The 12442-nt window shown below is 35.2% G+C and overlaps 1 protein-coding gene across 1 annotated transcript; it reads right to left on the bottom strand.

Moving 5' to 3' along the window:
- Nucleotides 1-530: 530 nt before the first annotated feature.
- LOC136208695 (ABC transporter G family member 39-like) lies at nucleotides 531-10905 on the bottom strand. Its single transcript, XM_065999805.1, has 20 exons — nucleotides 10356-10905; nucleotides 10143-10263; nucleotides 9704-9792; nucleotides 9400-9484; nucleotides 9027-9317; nucleotides 8865-8955; nucleotides 7794-8694; nucleotides 7506-7666; nucleotides 7269-7372; nucleotides 7015-7180; nucleotides 6851-6928; nucleotides 6540-6676; nucleotides 6085-6417; nucleotides 5715-6005; nucleotides 5532-5615; nucleotides 5047-5180; nucleotides 4739-4966; nucleotides 4279-4450; nucleotides 2991-3245; nucleotides 531-1029 (listed from the first exon to the last, which is right to left on the bottom strand). The coding sequence occupies exons 1-20, from the start codon at nucleotides 10700-10702 to the stop codon at nucleotides 760-762; spliced, it is 4338 nt and encodes a 1445-aa protein (XP_065855877.1). The 5' UTR covers nucleotides 10703-10905; the 3' UTR covers nucleotides 531-759.
- Between the last annotated feature and the right edge of the window lie 1537 nt (nucleotides 10906-12442).

Consider the following 12442-nt stretch of genomic DNA (forward strand, 5'->3'; position numbering starts at 1 on the left):
TCCTTAGTTTTAGTATTGGTGGATTTCCTCCCATCTTGTATTTTCTCCCCTTGTGTGGTATTCCGCCTACAAGACTGAACAATATGCCCAACCGAGTGACAAATGGAGCAAAAGGCATGCAGATTTTCGTATTCAAAATTAACCCAATCCATGTCAATGTCAATGTCAATTTGGAGCTCCTTTAATAGACCAATGTCAACTAAAATCTGTGCAAAATGTCCCATCTCCCCATCAACCGTATTACGAAAGGGATCCTTATAGCCCTACTAATGCCCTGCAATGATCCTCATGTCTCAGAATTCCCATAGCAAATTATATAAGCGAACTCGTACCTATGTCGAAGTGGACTTGTGAAGACTCGGATGAAAACTCCATGTCTAAGAGGAATCAAAATGTTCCATGGACTTGTGAAGACTCGGATGAAAAAAAAATTACTTTTCACGTAAAATATAAACAATAGTTCTCTAACAAAACACCTAAAACTCTTTTTTTTTTTAATACGAAAAGGCAAACATGGGTAGAAAATAGAGTAAACAAACCTCTCCTTACTTCATTGATTATGAACATTATTATGAGAAATCCGAGTTTACAACAAATGTACGAGAATTCAAAGAATAATAACGACAATAACAAAAAAAAAAAAGTGATTTTCTGTTTCTGTACCTCTCCTAAACTATACAATTTCATATGGTATTTGCAGAAATAAATAAATAAATAAAGCCTGGTACGTATCGTATCTATTTATTTACTAGTGTTTTATCATCTCTTTTGGAAATTAAGGTACTTGATGCCGTATGCAAACACAAATAAGAAAACAAGAATCCAACCTATATGAGCCACTGCAACAACTGGGAGAAAGTTTCGATCGTATCCCATATTTTCTTTTAGGAAAGCTTTAACTGTCATATTACCAGCTCCAGGTATTTCGATTATGTCGTCTTTGTCACCTACTTGAGATGAAACTAGACCGTATATTGTCCATGCCACCGGTGATCCCCAGTAATACCACCTCCACCATATCGGTATTTCCTGTTAACAATCACCAAATATCAATTTTGTTGAAACGGGTTGACACGATATTGTCAGAGATAATAATAAAAACTAACTATAAGTTTAAGCTTTTAGTTCAAATAATCTCATAACAGATATGGCACAAAATTTAAACGAGTTGTCACAAATTTTTTTGTTAAATAAAGTTTAGGTAGGATAGGCGAGATATGACACGAAATTTAAACGTGTTGACACAAAAAAAAAAAATTTGTTACATACATTTTAGGTAAAAGTAGACCTCACAGTCATTGATTGAACATGGGTCAAAAACAATGAAACCCACAAACAACTAAATTACTTTTGTATTGGGATTTGAGAATTCTCACGATATTAATAAAGGAAGCAAATTTAGTCTTAACACATGAAAGGATGCAAATCTAACCCTAAGGTTTCCAAGTAAGATCAACTGATTTAGGTCTAATATATTTAGTGTATTACTAATAAAATCATAAAATTTCTGTTAAAATTCTAAAAACTAAACAGCTACATATAAGTTAACCACAATTTATTTTGTCAAACTGTATAAAATATTTACTATTTTATTAATATAGTTACAAAAAAACCAATAAAAATGTACGAAACTGCTTCAATTTATCGACAAACTTAGTTGGAAAGTCCAATATGACCGTTAAATAATAGTCAGTCAAAACAGTCTTTTTCAAATTTTCGACAGCGCATGACTAAAATTGATCTTGGTTGAAAACGTTAGGGTTAAATTTGTACTATTTCATACGCTATGACTAAATTGCACTTCGTTTGAAACCGTTCAGGTTAAATTTGACACTTATCCCTATTAATAATTATAGAATGAAGAGATCAGGGTAAAATAAGCAAAAGAACAATAAATGTTATTGGAAATCTAAAAGCATGGAATTTAAATTTTTCTTAAGAGCGACAAATAAAAAGGAACAAAGGAAAATGACTTATCAACTCATAAAAAACCATACGAGTCATAACGAGTTTAAGTCAATCCATGACATGACCTATTTATTTTACAGATTAAACATATCAATTTGTTTAGGACTCAAATCAAACTTATTAAGCCTTAATCTGAATTCGTTTATTTTGTGGGTTACATGAACCATGTTGTTTTTGACAATCCTAGTTTAGCTCTTGTACGTAATTCAGTTTCAGTAATTTGACATTCTGCACGTTAACTTTTCTCAAAATTTGACCATTCGCATATGATTTTATGTATCACACACGCTCGGAGACAAGTTTTGTGAAGAACATAAAGTACAGGGTGTCAAATATACTAAAATCAGAGTCATAAATTGCACCAAACAACACCAAACGAGAAGTTTCACAATGGTCCGCAACCAACTGATTCTGGACCACTTAGATTGTGACATGTCAACAGTTACACTGATGTGTCACAATCTGGATGGTCCGATATCAATCTGGTCCTGAATCATTCTAAATTTTTTCCTATAGGAGACAAATTATGGTACGCCAAACTGTCAATGGGGATTGTATCAGGATTTTGACCCCAACCTTCTAGGATAGACTAGGCCACTAGATTGATCATATTATCTCGAACAATGCATAAGGGCGGTCCGGTGCACTACGCGTCCCGGCTAAGCGAGGGTCCGGGGAGGGGTCCCACCACAAAGGTGTATTGGAGGCAAGCCTTCCCCTGCCAATTTTTTCGCAAGAGGCCGCTCCCACGACTAGAATCCGTAACCTCTCGGTCACACGACAACAACGTTTACCATTGCACCAAGGCTCATCCTCATATCTCAACAATGCATAAAGGGCGGCTCAGTGCACTATGCATCCCTGCTTAAGCGAGGGTCCGGGGAGGGGTCCCACCACAAGGGTGTACTGGGAGCAAGCCTTCCCCAGCCAATTTTTTGGCAAGAGGCCGCTCCTAAGACTCGAACAATGCATACGAAATAAACATGATAACAGGACTAAGATTGGAATAAAAATTTACTTACCATTCTCGGAATCAAAAAACCTGAGAACAAGTTCCAGAAGGATATGAAGAACGACATGGCTATAGATGCAATTTGGTGGCCTGATGTCAATGATATGATCATCATGCCATATAACGTGAAGTAGACAAAGCTTGTATAGATGAAGTAGATGAACCAGAAGAAATGTCCAAACGTCCAATCAAAGTGAATCATGCTGAAAAGAATTATCGTATAGATAGTAGATTGAACTGCAACATAAATTGCCTCTATTGCCACCTGCAAGTATATGAGTAAATTGCTTGCATAAATAGTTTACTCAAAAAATTTAGCTACGATTAGTCTATCCATTCTGAGAATCAGTAAACCACAAATTTCGACGATGGTTTTGCCTTAAAAAGTTTATCGATTTGTAAGTAGAAAAATGTGACAAAAAAAAAAAAATCTCAAGAGGGTTATGTTTCACACCATTAGCAAAAAAAAAAAAAAAAAAAAGAATTTGACTGACACTTTTTTATCATATTATCAAGTTAACACGTAATGTCATTAAAAGTCAATAGTTTATTGTGCCACGTTAGTAAAATCAACAAGTCAATATGATACATCATCGAAGTCAACGTGCCATGTGTAAGCGGGGAGTTGTCCGTAGGCAAACTCAACCCTGAGCATAGGCTAGGCTAGGAGGAGGCTTCGACAAAGATTGACGAATGTAACACATCAACTATTGTTGTGGGTGGACGCCGAGTTAGTATAAGGAACACTATAGTGGACAAGGACTCTCTTGGCATTGACTTAAGTGATGGGCTAGGAGAGTCGAGCATTCGGATTTAGGGAAAGAGAGACGAAGGTCTCTCTAGAGGTGGAACCCTATGGACACTTTGGGCTCCGAGATAGTCCATAGTGCATGTCCTTTCTAAGGCGATGCTTAATATATAGGGGACCTTTCGAGATGAAATCGACATATGCATTGACGGGACGCGTATAGAGGATAAAATTCTTTTGGTATCGGTTGGATGGCCGAAGGCTTAGGGAAATCTCAACGCCACACGGGGATTTGTCGTAGTTCAGATCTGTCCCCGTGACACCATGTCATCGAAGACCAACACTAATTGCAAATCAATAAAACCGCATGAGTGTTTTATTTTTATTTTACTTTTCCCTAAAATGTACATATTGCCTATCAAAGAGGGATAAGTTTAAACTCTGCAAGGAATTGAATCCAAAAACTTGACAATTAGAGATATCAACCCTCCTTGGCTGGCTTAAATGAGTTGAGTACATAGTTGATAGATAAAAGTTTTTATATGCGCACCTGAGCAAATGCATAAGGCAATGCGGAATACATTCCAGCTGCCCTTTCTCTATAAAAAACTGTTCTTTCAATATCCACAATTGGTATCACCGCAGAAGTGTTGCTTGCACCAAGGAAAAATACTACGGAATAAATGGCTCCCAAAAGATTTAGTAGATCTTGTTGTTTAGATCTGTTCACAGAAAAAAGTTTTGATTAAGGCAACACAAACTCACAAATCTTTTTGCACAACTAATGAATTTGAGACTGAAAAAAACTGAACTGAATTCTACTGAAACTGAAATAATAATATAATCCTTTAAAAATAGCAATAATTAAAATAAAAAGCTTATAAAAATAATAATAATAATAATAAAATAATTATAATTATAATAAGTAATGATAAGTTACTGAATTGAATGCTACTGAACTGAGCTGAGCTGATTGATACTGAAATTAAGTAACAAAGAACATGGCTTACATCTTTTGCCCTGCACCCCAAAAGATGAGACCAAATAGAAGTCCAACAATTGTTGTAATGAAGAAACGTATGGCATTATACTGAGAGTTTCTCCAGTAAGACCAATGTTGTTTCCAAAAACACGCCTTGCATTGACTGAGAAGAGGTTGCGAGTATTCTGAAGAGAAGTACAAATCTTTAGAACCTGGTGATGGAATGCTAAGCTCTTCAATAAGTTCCTGGATTTTCCTACATTTCAGGATTTAGAATTAGTAAACAGAACTGAATATTTTGACCATTTACCATTATTATATATAGATTTGACATACTTATAGAGAGGAGATTTAGCATAAATTTCTGCAAAATCCACTTGCAGTTGTGTTTCCATTGATGGAGTAGTTACGTCAAGCATCCATGTTGCAGGGTTGGAACCATCCTTGATCTTAGGGATTCCAGGGATAGCCTGTATTAAGCCATGAGAATAGCATCCATCAATTCTAATTCATTGCTGAAAATACCAAGTATATATGCTTCATATGAGAGCCAAAACATCATTAGGAATCTGAACACTAGAGCCCATGTTAGATAATATATAAAACTAAAGATTGAAGTTTTGTTTGATGGTCGGAGGCGAATTGAAAGCTACGCAATGGTAATTCTAAAGATCCCCTTGGGGAAAAATAGAAATGTCTCCAGGATATGAACTCCAAACTAAGAAGGCTCTGATATCATATCAAAGATCAAAAGTTTAAATTGATAGATACAGTATTATCTCTAACGCAAACAACAAAAAGTCAAAAAGTGAAATACTGACCTCAAAATATTCTATTAGCTTGTGAGAATTGCGGCCAAGGGGTCCTGCATAAATGACTTGACCACCTCTTTTCATCAACAATAGCTACAAGCAACAAAGTACTGAGTTAAATACCCCAAAAATAAATATAAAGAAACATACAAGATCAGCAAGAACAAAATCCAACAAAGATGATAGAAATACCTCGTCAAAAGCCTCAAAAATGTCTATGCTTGGCTGGTGAATTGTGCATACAACAGTTCTTCCTGTGTCTCCTGTGTTTCTTACAGTACGCATGACTATGGCAGCAGCTCTGGCATCAAGGCCAGAAGTTGGTTCATCCATGAAGATTATGGAAGGATTAGCAACTAACTCTACTGCTATTGTCAACCTCTTCCTTTGTTCTGTTGACAGACCATTTACTCCTGGAAGTCCAACAAGAACATCTCGAATTGGCTTGAGCTCAACCAACTCCATAATCTCTTCAACAAACATCTGGACAAACAACTTCATTATCATTAGACAACAATTTCATAAGTGATATACAACTAATTGTCAAGGGAATGCATCATACTTTTTGTGTTTTATTATCAACATCTTTAGAAAGGCGGAGCCAGGCAGAGAACACCAGAGATTCATAAACAGTAACATTTGGTGAATGGATGTCATTTTGTTCACAGTAACCGCAAACTCGAGCAAATGTTGCTTGGTTCTTTGGGTAACCGGAAACATATATACTTCCTTCGATACGCCCACTCGTCTTTCGTCCAGCTAAGACATCCATTAATGTAGTCTTACCAGCACCACTGACACCCACGAGTGCTGTTAATACTCCTGGTCTGAAAGTACCACTAACATCTTGTAGCAATTGAAGTTCTTTTTCTTGGATCCCTTGATTCTTCATCTCCTGTTTATGATGGAATCCAATCTCACACCTCAACTTTCACTCATAAAATCTGATAAAAATGTCAACTTATACAACTAAATGTTCATATAAGAAATGAGCCATTTTGTAACAAAATGACTTACCGCCGGCATTGTCACATAGTAATTCAGATGGTTAAATGCAAGTGAAAGCGGTTTAAAGGGCATTATCATTCCTGTTTTGGATGAACTGCTCACAGCACCAATACTTTCTGAAGAATTATTAACTGCCCTTTGCCTACCTGCAATTATTCATCAACGTTCAGGTATATTCATTGATTATTTTTATGTTGTATGTAAGACGTCATGTTTTGTGATGGTTTTGCTATAATTTCTAATATTTGCTGATATATATTGTCTGTGTGTTTGTTTTTTGAATGAAAAAATGCATAGGTTTCAGCGAGGACTTAAAAAACCTTTGGCTTGGTGCTTTCCAGAATTTGAGTTGTCTTTCTCATCTTCATCCGCAACGACAACTTTTGAACTGCCCAAAGCTGAAAAGAATTGTATTTTCAGATTAAAGAACTTCCCGATCATAATATTTTGTCTGTACAAAAAACTTTGAGCAGCTATAACTTACGATTCAAGTAACTCAATGCAACTATAAACAAAATGTTGAATAGAATAGAAAACCCAAATAGTGCTCCGACACAAATCCAAAACCAATATTCATCAGTGAAGAAGCCTCTAGATTTCAAAAGGACTTTGCCAACTGTAGGTTCATCAATCCTGGGGTCCGGATTGGGCTGTGTATTAGGCAATAATTAGAATATATGTACGCTTAATGAAATGAGAATCTGTATTCAAAGGAATCAACTGGAGGAAATATCTTACTGCACTCCATCTCTCATCTAGAAATTCATTCATGACCACCGCATTCTGTCCATACATCATAGGAGAAGCATAGTAACCCCAGATCATCCAAGGTGCAATATCATCTGTAATCAGAGCAGAATTAGGTGCTACTAAATCATTTATGTACAGAGAAATTGAAGTTTTCTTAAACCAGTATCAGATCCTGGTAGTAAATTAGTTTCAATACTAATTTCAATGATGCAGTCAACTACTTACTTTTGGCAATAACAAATCCTCCTAGCGCAAAAACCAGAAGCAAGGTAAAGGTACCGAGTGTGTTTGCAACAACTGGTGTTCTTCCAACGGCAGCAATGAACCTAAAGAGGGATAGAGCCATCTGATGTATGCCTAAAAAAGCCACGAACTGCTTGAAAAACCTGATGGAAAAAAAAAACAAAAAAGGAGAAAATCATCAATGAAAGTCAATACCAATCATCGTGGAATTTCTACAATCTTTAAATTCATGGAAAGGAAACCATAGATGGAAAACTTTTAAACCATTACCTGGAGGCTGAAGGAGCAAAACCAATTGAGTAGTAAGTCAGGATAACCCAAATCCCTGATTCCACGATTGATAATGGGATCCTAAGCACCCATATAGGTAATGAAAAAGCCCAAGCAGGATAGAATAAGAAATCCCTTTGCTTGAAGAAAACGTTAAGTTTGAACATTGTCAATGCAAGTTCTGCTAACCCATTAAACATCACATTAATTAGACTGAAAAACAATGCTCCAAAAAATTTCTGTCCATCTGCAACTGTCCCTACTTTCATCTCTGTCCTAAGAAAGACTGTGGAAGCAATTATTGACATCATTGTTATCTGGGCTGTCTTGAAAATATACACAGGCTTGTTTCGCTTACACAGTAACCACTCTCTTGAGAAACAAGCCTTGAATAGTTCCCAATTCGAAATTCCATATTTTTTGGTCACCAATGCAGCAGGGTGAGCTCTTGATTTATCATAAGGAACTAAAAGGTCATTCACAAGCTGTTGGCCAATGTGGAAAGAGTAGAAGCCTTGTACAAATTCAGGAACTGAGATAAATCTATAAGGCTGATCTTTTTTGTACCAATATTGTTCTTGATCCTTCTTAGAAGTTACTTCTTGTAGAAAATCAGCAATTCCTTTTCTTTCAGGGCATTTAAAGCCCATGTGTTCAAAGAAATCGAGGATATTTGCACGTGGACCTTGATACACAATCTGACCTTCTGAAAGTAGAATCACATCATCAAAAAGTTCAAATGTCTCTGGTGCTGGCTGCAGGAGAGAAATAAGCATGGTTACATCCATGATATGTACCATTTGCCTCATGAACCTACAAATCTGAAAAGTAGTAGAACTGTCCAACCCAGTTGATATTTCATCCATTAAAAGAACTTGTGCAGGTCCCACTATCATTTCTCCTGCATCAGTTAAAAGCTATTAGGCTGGTATTCAAGTTGAACAACACTATGATAAACAGCTTTTAGGATATGAAATGTTACTAACTATTACTTATTGTGGTCAAACCTAGATAAAATTACACAAACTAATAATTCTCATTTCATTTCTGAAAGTGTATGAGAAAGCATACCAGTGGTCACACGCTTCTTTTGTCCTCCGGAGATACCTCTTCGCATCTCATCCCCAACCAAAACATCCGCACAAATATCCAGTCCAAGTATCTGATAAAGATTCAAATGAATCAATCATAGTGGACACTAAATAGAAACTTAAAGAATTTGCAGAAACAAACCTTAAGGACATAATCTGTAACCAAACTTGTTTCTTGGCCTGATACTGCAGTTGCTTTCATGAATGCATCAATCTCAGGATCTGGTTTAATTCCTCCTTCCTTTTCTCTTCTTGTAAGTTCTGATAGCATTTCATATCTTGTCCCCACACCTAGGCATCGTCCAGAAAAATCCAATGTTTCTCTTACTGTCATCTCTCCAAAATGAACATCATGTTGACTAATATAAGCACAAGTCCTTTGAGGAACAAATTCATGTAATTCATGACCACAATAGGTGATTTTCCCTGATTTCTGTTGACATAATAATGCAAAGATAAATAAGAAAAATTCAGGTGTAACTAGTAAAGTAAGATTCAATGGTAGATATATATACCTCTAGATCCTGATCAAGTTTCCCAGCAAGTGCTAGCAATAATGTTGTTTTTCCTGCACCTGGAGGACCAAGTAGTAGTGTCAACCTGAAAATTACCAGATCAATTTCACCCGACTCAAATGGGGAAAAAAACGATTTTATTTGATGTCCATCTTGTTATGTCTCTGAATTAACATACAATCAATGGTGTTGACTAATATTTTGAAATTTTGCCTATGTTCTGTAAAAACATTGGCGTTATTATTTTCTTATAGAAGTATGAATTCAAAAAAGTAAACATGTAATGTCCAGTTACTGAAAATACCTCGACGGCCTGACAATTCCATTGACATCTTTAAGAATCTGGATACTTCTCTTGTTTGATGGAGAAAGCCGAATCAGCTTAAGAATACTCTAATAGTATATGAGAAATCAAAAATAGGAAAAACAAAATCAATAATCATGTAAATGGATAATCAAATCTGTTAGCATAAAAACAATAATTTATCTCGCAGATGTCAGAAGTAAGATCTTCTCCCGAAAGAACCAGAATAGAAAAGACAAAGAAACCAATAAATAATCTGAAATTCAGGATTCTCAGAAACCAAAAAGCTTAACATTTGCTCTATGTCTGTCCTGTTTCTTCTGCAGTCCACTTGGAAAAAAAAATTCTTCGTCCTCACTCAAATCGATTGGACTATCATAAAACACAGAAGAAAGAAAAAAAAAGGAGAGAAAACGAAACTAAGAAAAAAAAGCATCACCTCTATCGTGTTTAGAGTGACATTAAACAGAGTAGGAAGAGCTCTGCTTCCAGCATGCACTTCTCCTTTTACTGATAAATGTTCAAACCGTACTTCAATCTGCGGAATTTTAATTCCTACCCTAAACCACCATTGAAACAATTTCTCAGAGGAAAAAACACCAAAATCTCTCTCTCTCTCTAGAAGAAAAAAAAAAAGAAGAAATGAACAGACCTGTCAATTCTGTTTCTGAGTCTAGTAAGGAACTTTTCATTATCTTCTTCAGCATCCTTAATGATACTCTCAATCAGCCGTTTCTTATCCGGCAAACCGAGTTTTCGTATATTAACTTCTCTTTCAACGACTTTTCCATTATCAATGACATCTTTCAGCATCCCCTTCCTCATCCGGTCGTAAGTCGGTAAGCGTTCGATGGCGGCCCAAACTAGCTCCTCCTCGTCCTCCTCCCTTCCTCTACTTCGAGTAAATACGTCTGAAGGATCATTTAAGCTCCGGCGGCTGACGGAAGCAAAACTCCGCCGGCTTCCCGTGAAATCATCCCCGAATATCGCCGACGCCATGGCCGGTTGAGAACAGTAAAAATGTAAGCTCAACCTCCCGCCGGATCCGGCGGAGAAAGTTGGAAACTAATATGGAGAAGAAAGAAAAGAGCGGGGATTGTTGTCTCTTTAAATGCTGGAGATTTATATATGGGGAATTGTAATCCTGCCTCCTACATTACTGTTATCGTGCACTTGAGTTTATAACTGACTCCTTTCCTGTACTCCTGCATTACATTTTTTGCCATATAAAAAGAAAAAAAAAAAAAGAAGTTAAATTTCAACGTCAAATTTAGTTAAGAAAATATTATTTATTGCATGGATAAGTTGCAAATATCTATCAAAAAAGTTGCAAATATGTGTCAAAAACAATTTTATTGCTAATATCGAATAAGTTGGATTAATTTCATATACATATATAATAAAATTTTTATAAATTAATAATATTAGAATCATGAAATTTTATTAATTTATAGAGATATTAATTAATCAATAAATTATTAATTATTAATTTATAGAGTGGTAGAATGAAACTGATGATGAGTGAGTACCTTTGAAACTAGTCGCAACAAAAAAAAAATTTATAGCATTAACTATTTTTTATAAATTTTTTTTGTTACAATTTGATAAAAATGCACTAAGAATAGTTAGAGATGAAATTCATCTCTCTATATATATATATATATATATATATAGAGGAGAGATCAGGTGTGACACATTGCTTATGGTGTGACAAAGCTTATTGTGTGACAACAGTGGCTTTTTAGTAATTGTGTAAAAAACGGAGGGGTATATTTGTAATTTTTCGCGCTTAGTATAAATAGTTATTATGTTAGGGGCAAATTTGTAATCTCATATATTTCTCTCGTTCTTTCTTCTCCGGTGATTCTCTGATATTTCTCTGGTTTTTGCGGTTGCGCCGTTACATTTCCGATCGTGTTTTGTTGAGTTTTTGTTTGGATTTCTTTGTTCCGTCTCGCATTTTTGTGTTTGTTGGAATATATCGGTGAGTTCCTGTATATTTTTTTGTTTGTTTTGATCGTTTTTATGTTTTTATGTTTGTTCATTTCCCTTCGTTTTTTTAAGTTGAATATTTATGGCTCTGATTTCCTATATTTTTTTCTTTATCGCTAGGTTCGAATCTCTGTTTGTGTATTTTTTAAGTTATCGGTGAGTTCCTCTGTGTTTTCTTTGTTCATTTTAGATTTTGTGTTATGCATGTACATTATGTTTTTTTGTTTATATGTTTTGTTTCGGTTTTGTATTTTGTTTTTGTTTTGTTTGTTGTTTTTAGGTTTTCAACGGCATTTTATTGTGTTTTTTCATTTTTTGCGTCTATCATTTCTTAGTTTTGTGACATGTATATGTGTTTTTTTTTTTGTTTTTCAGTATATATCAGAATGTCGAAAGCTTCTTCTTGTAGGGAAGATATTTTGCCTGATCATGTTATTGATCCTGCGTTACTTCGTGCTATAAACTCTGATTATATGGAGGTTGATGACGACAGGTACTATTTTATGTTTTTATGGAACAATATATGCATTCTTAATGAACAATATATGTATTCGTCTGGAACAATTTATGTTTTTGTATGGAACTATTTATGTATTCGTTTTGAACAATATATGTATTCGTTTTGAACAATATATGTATTCGTTTGGAACATTTTTTAAGTTCGTTTGTAACTATATATGTATTTTGTTTATTTAGTATTGTTGTTAATTTTGTTATTTTTTATGTTTCAAGGGTCTCTGAAAAGAA

The sequence above is a fragment of the Euphorbia lathyris genome, chromosome 10, assembly GCF_963576675.1.
Source record: "Euphorbia lathyris chromosome 10, ddEupLath1.1, whole genome shotgun sequence".
In the NCBI taxonomy this organism is placed as follows: domain Eukaryota; kingdom Viridiplantae; phylum Streptophyta; class Magnoliopsida; order Malpighiales; family Euphorbiaceae; genus Euphorbia; species Euphorbia lathyris.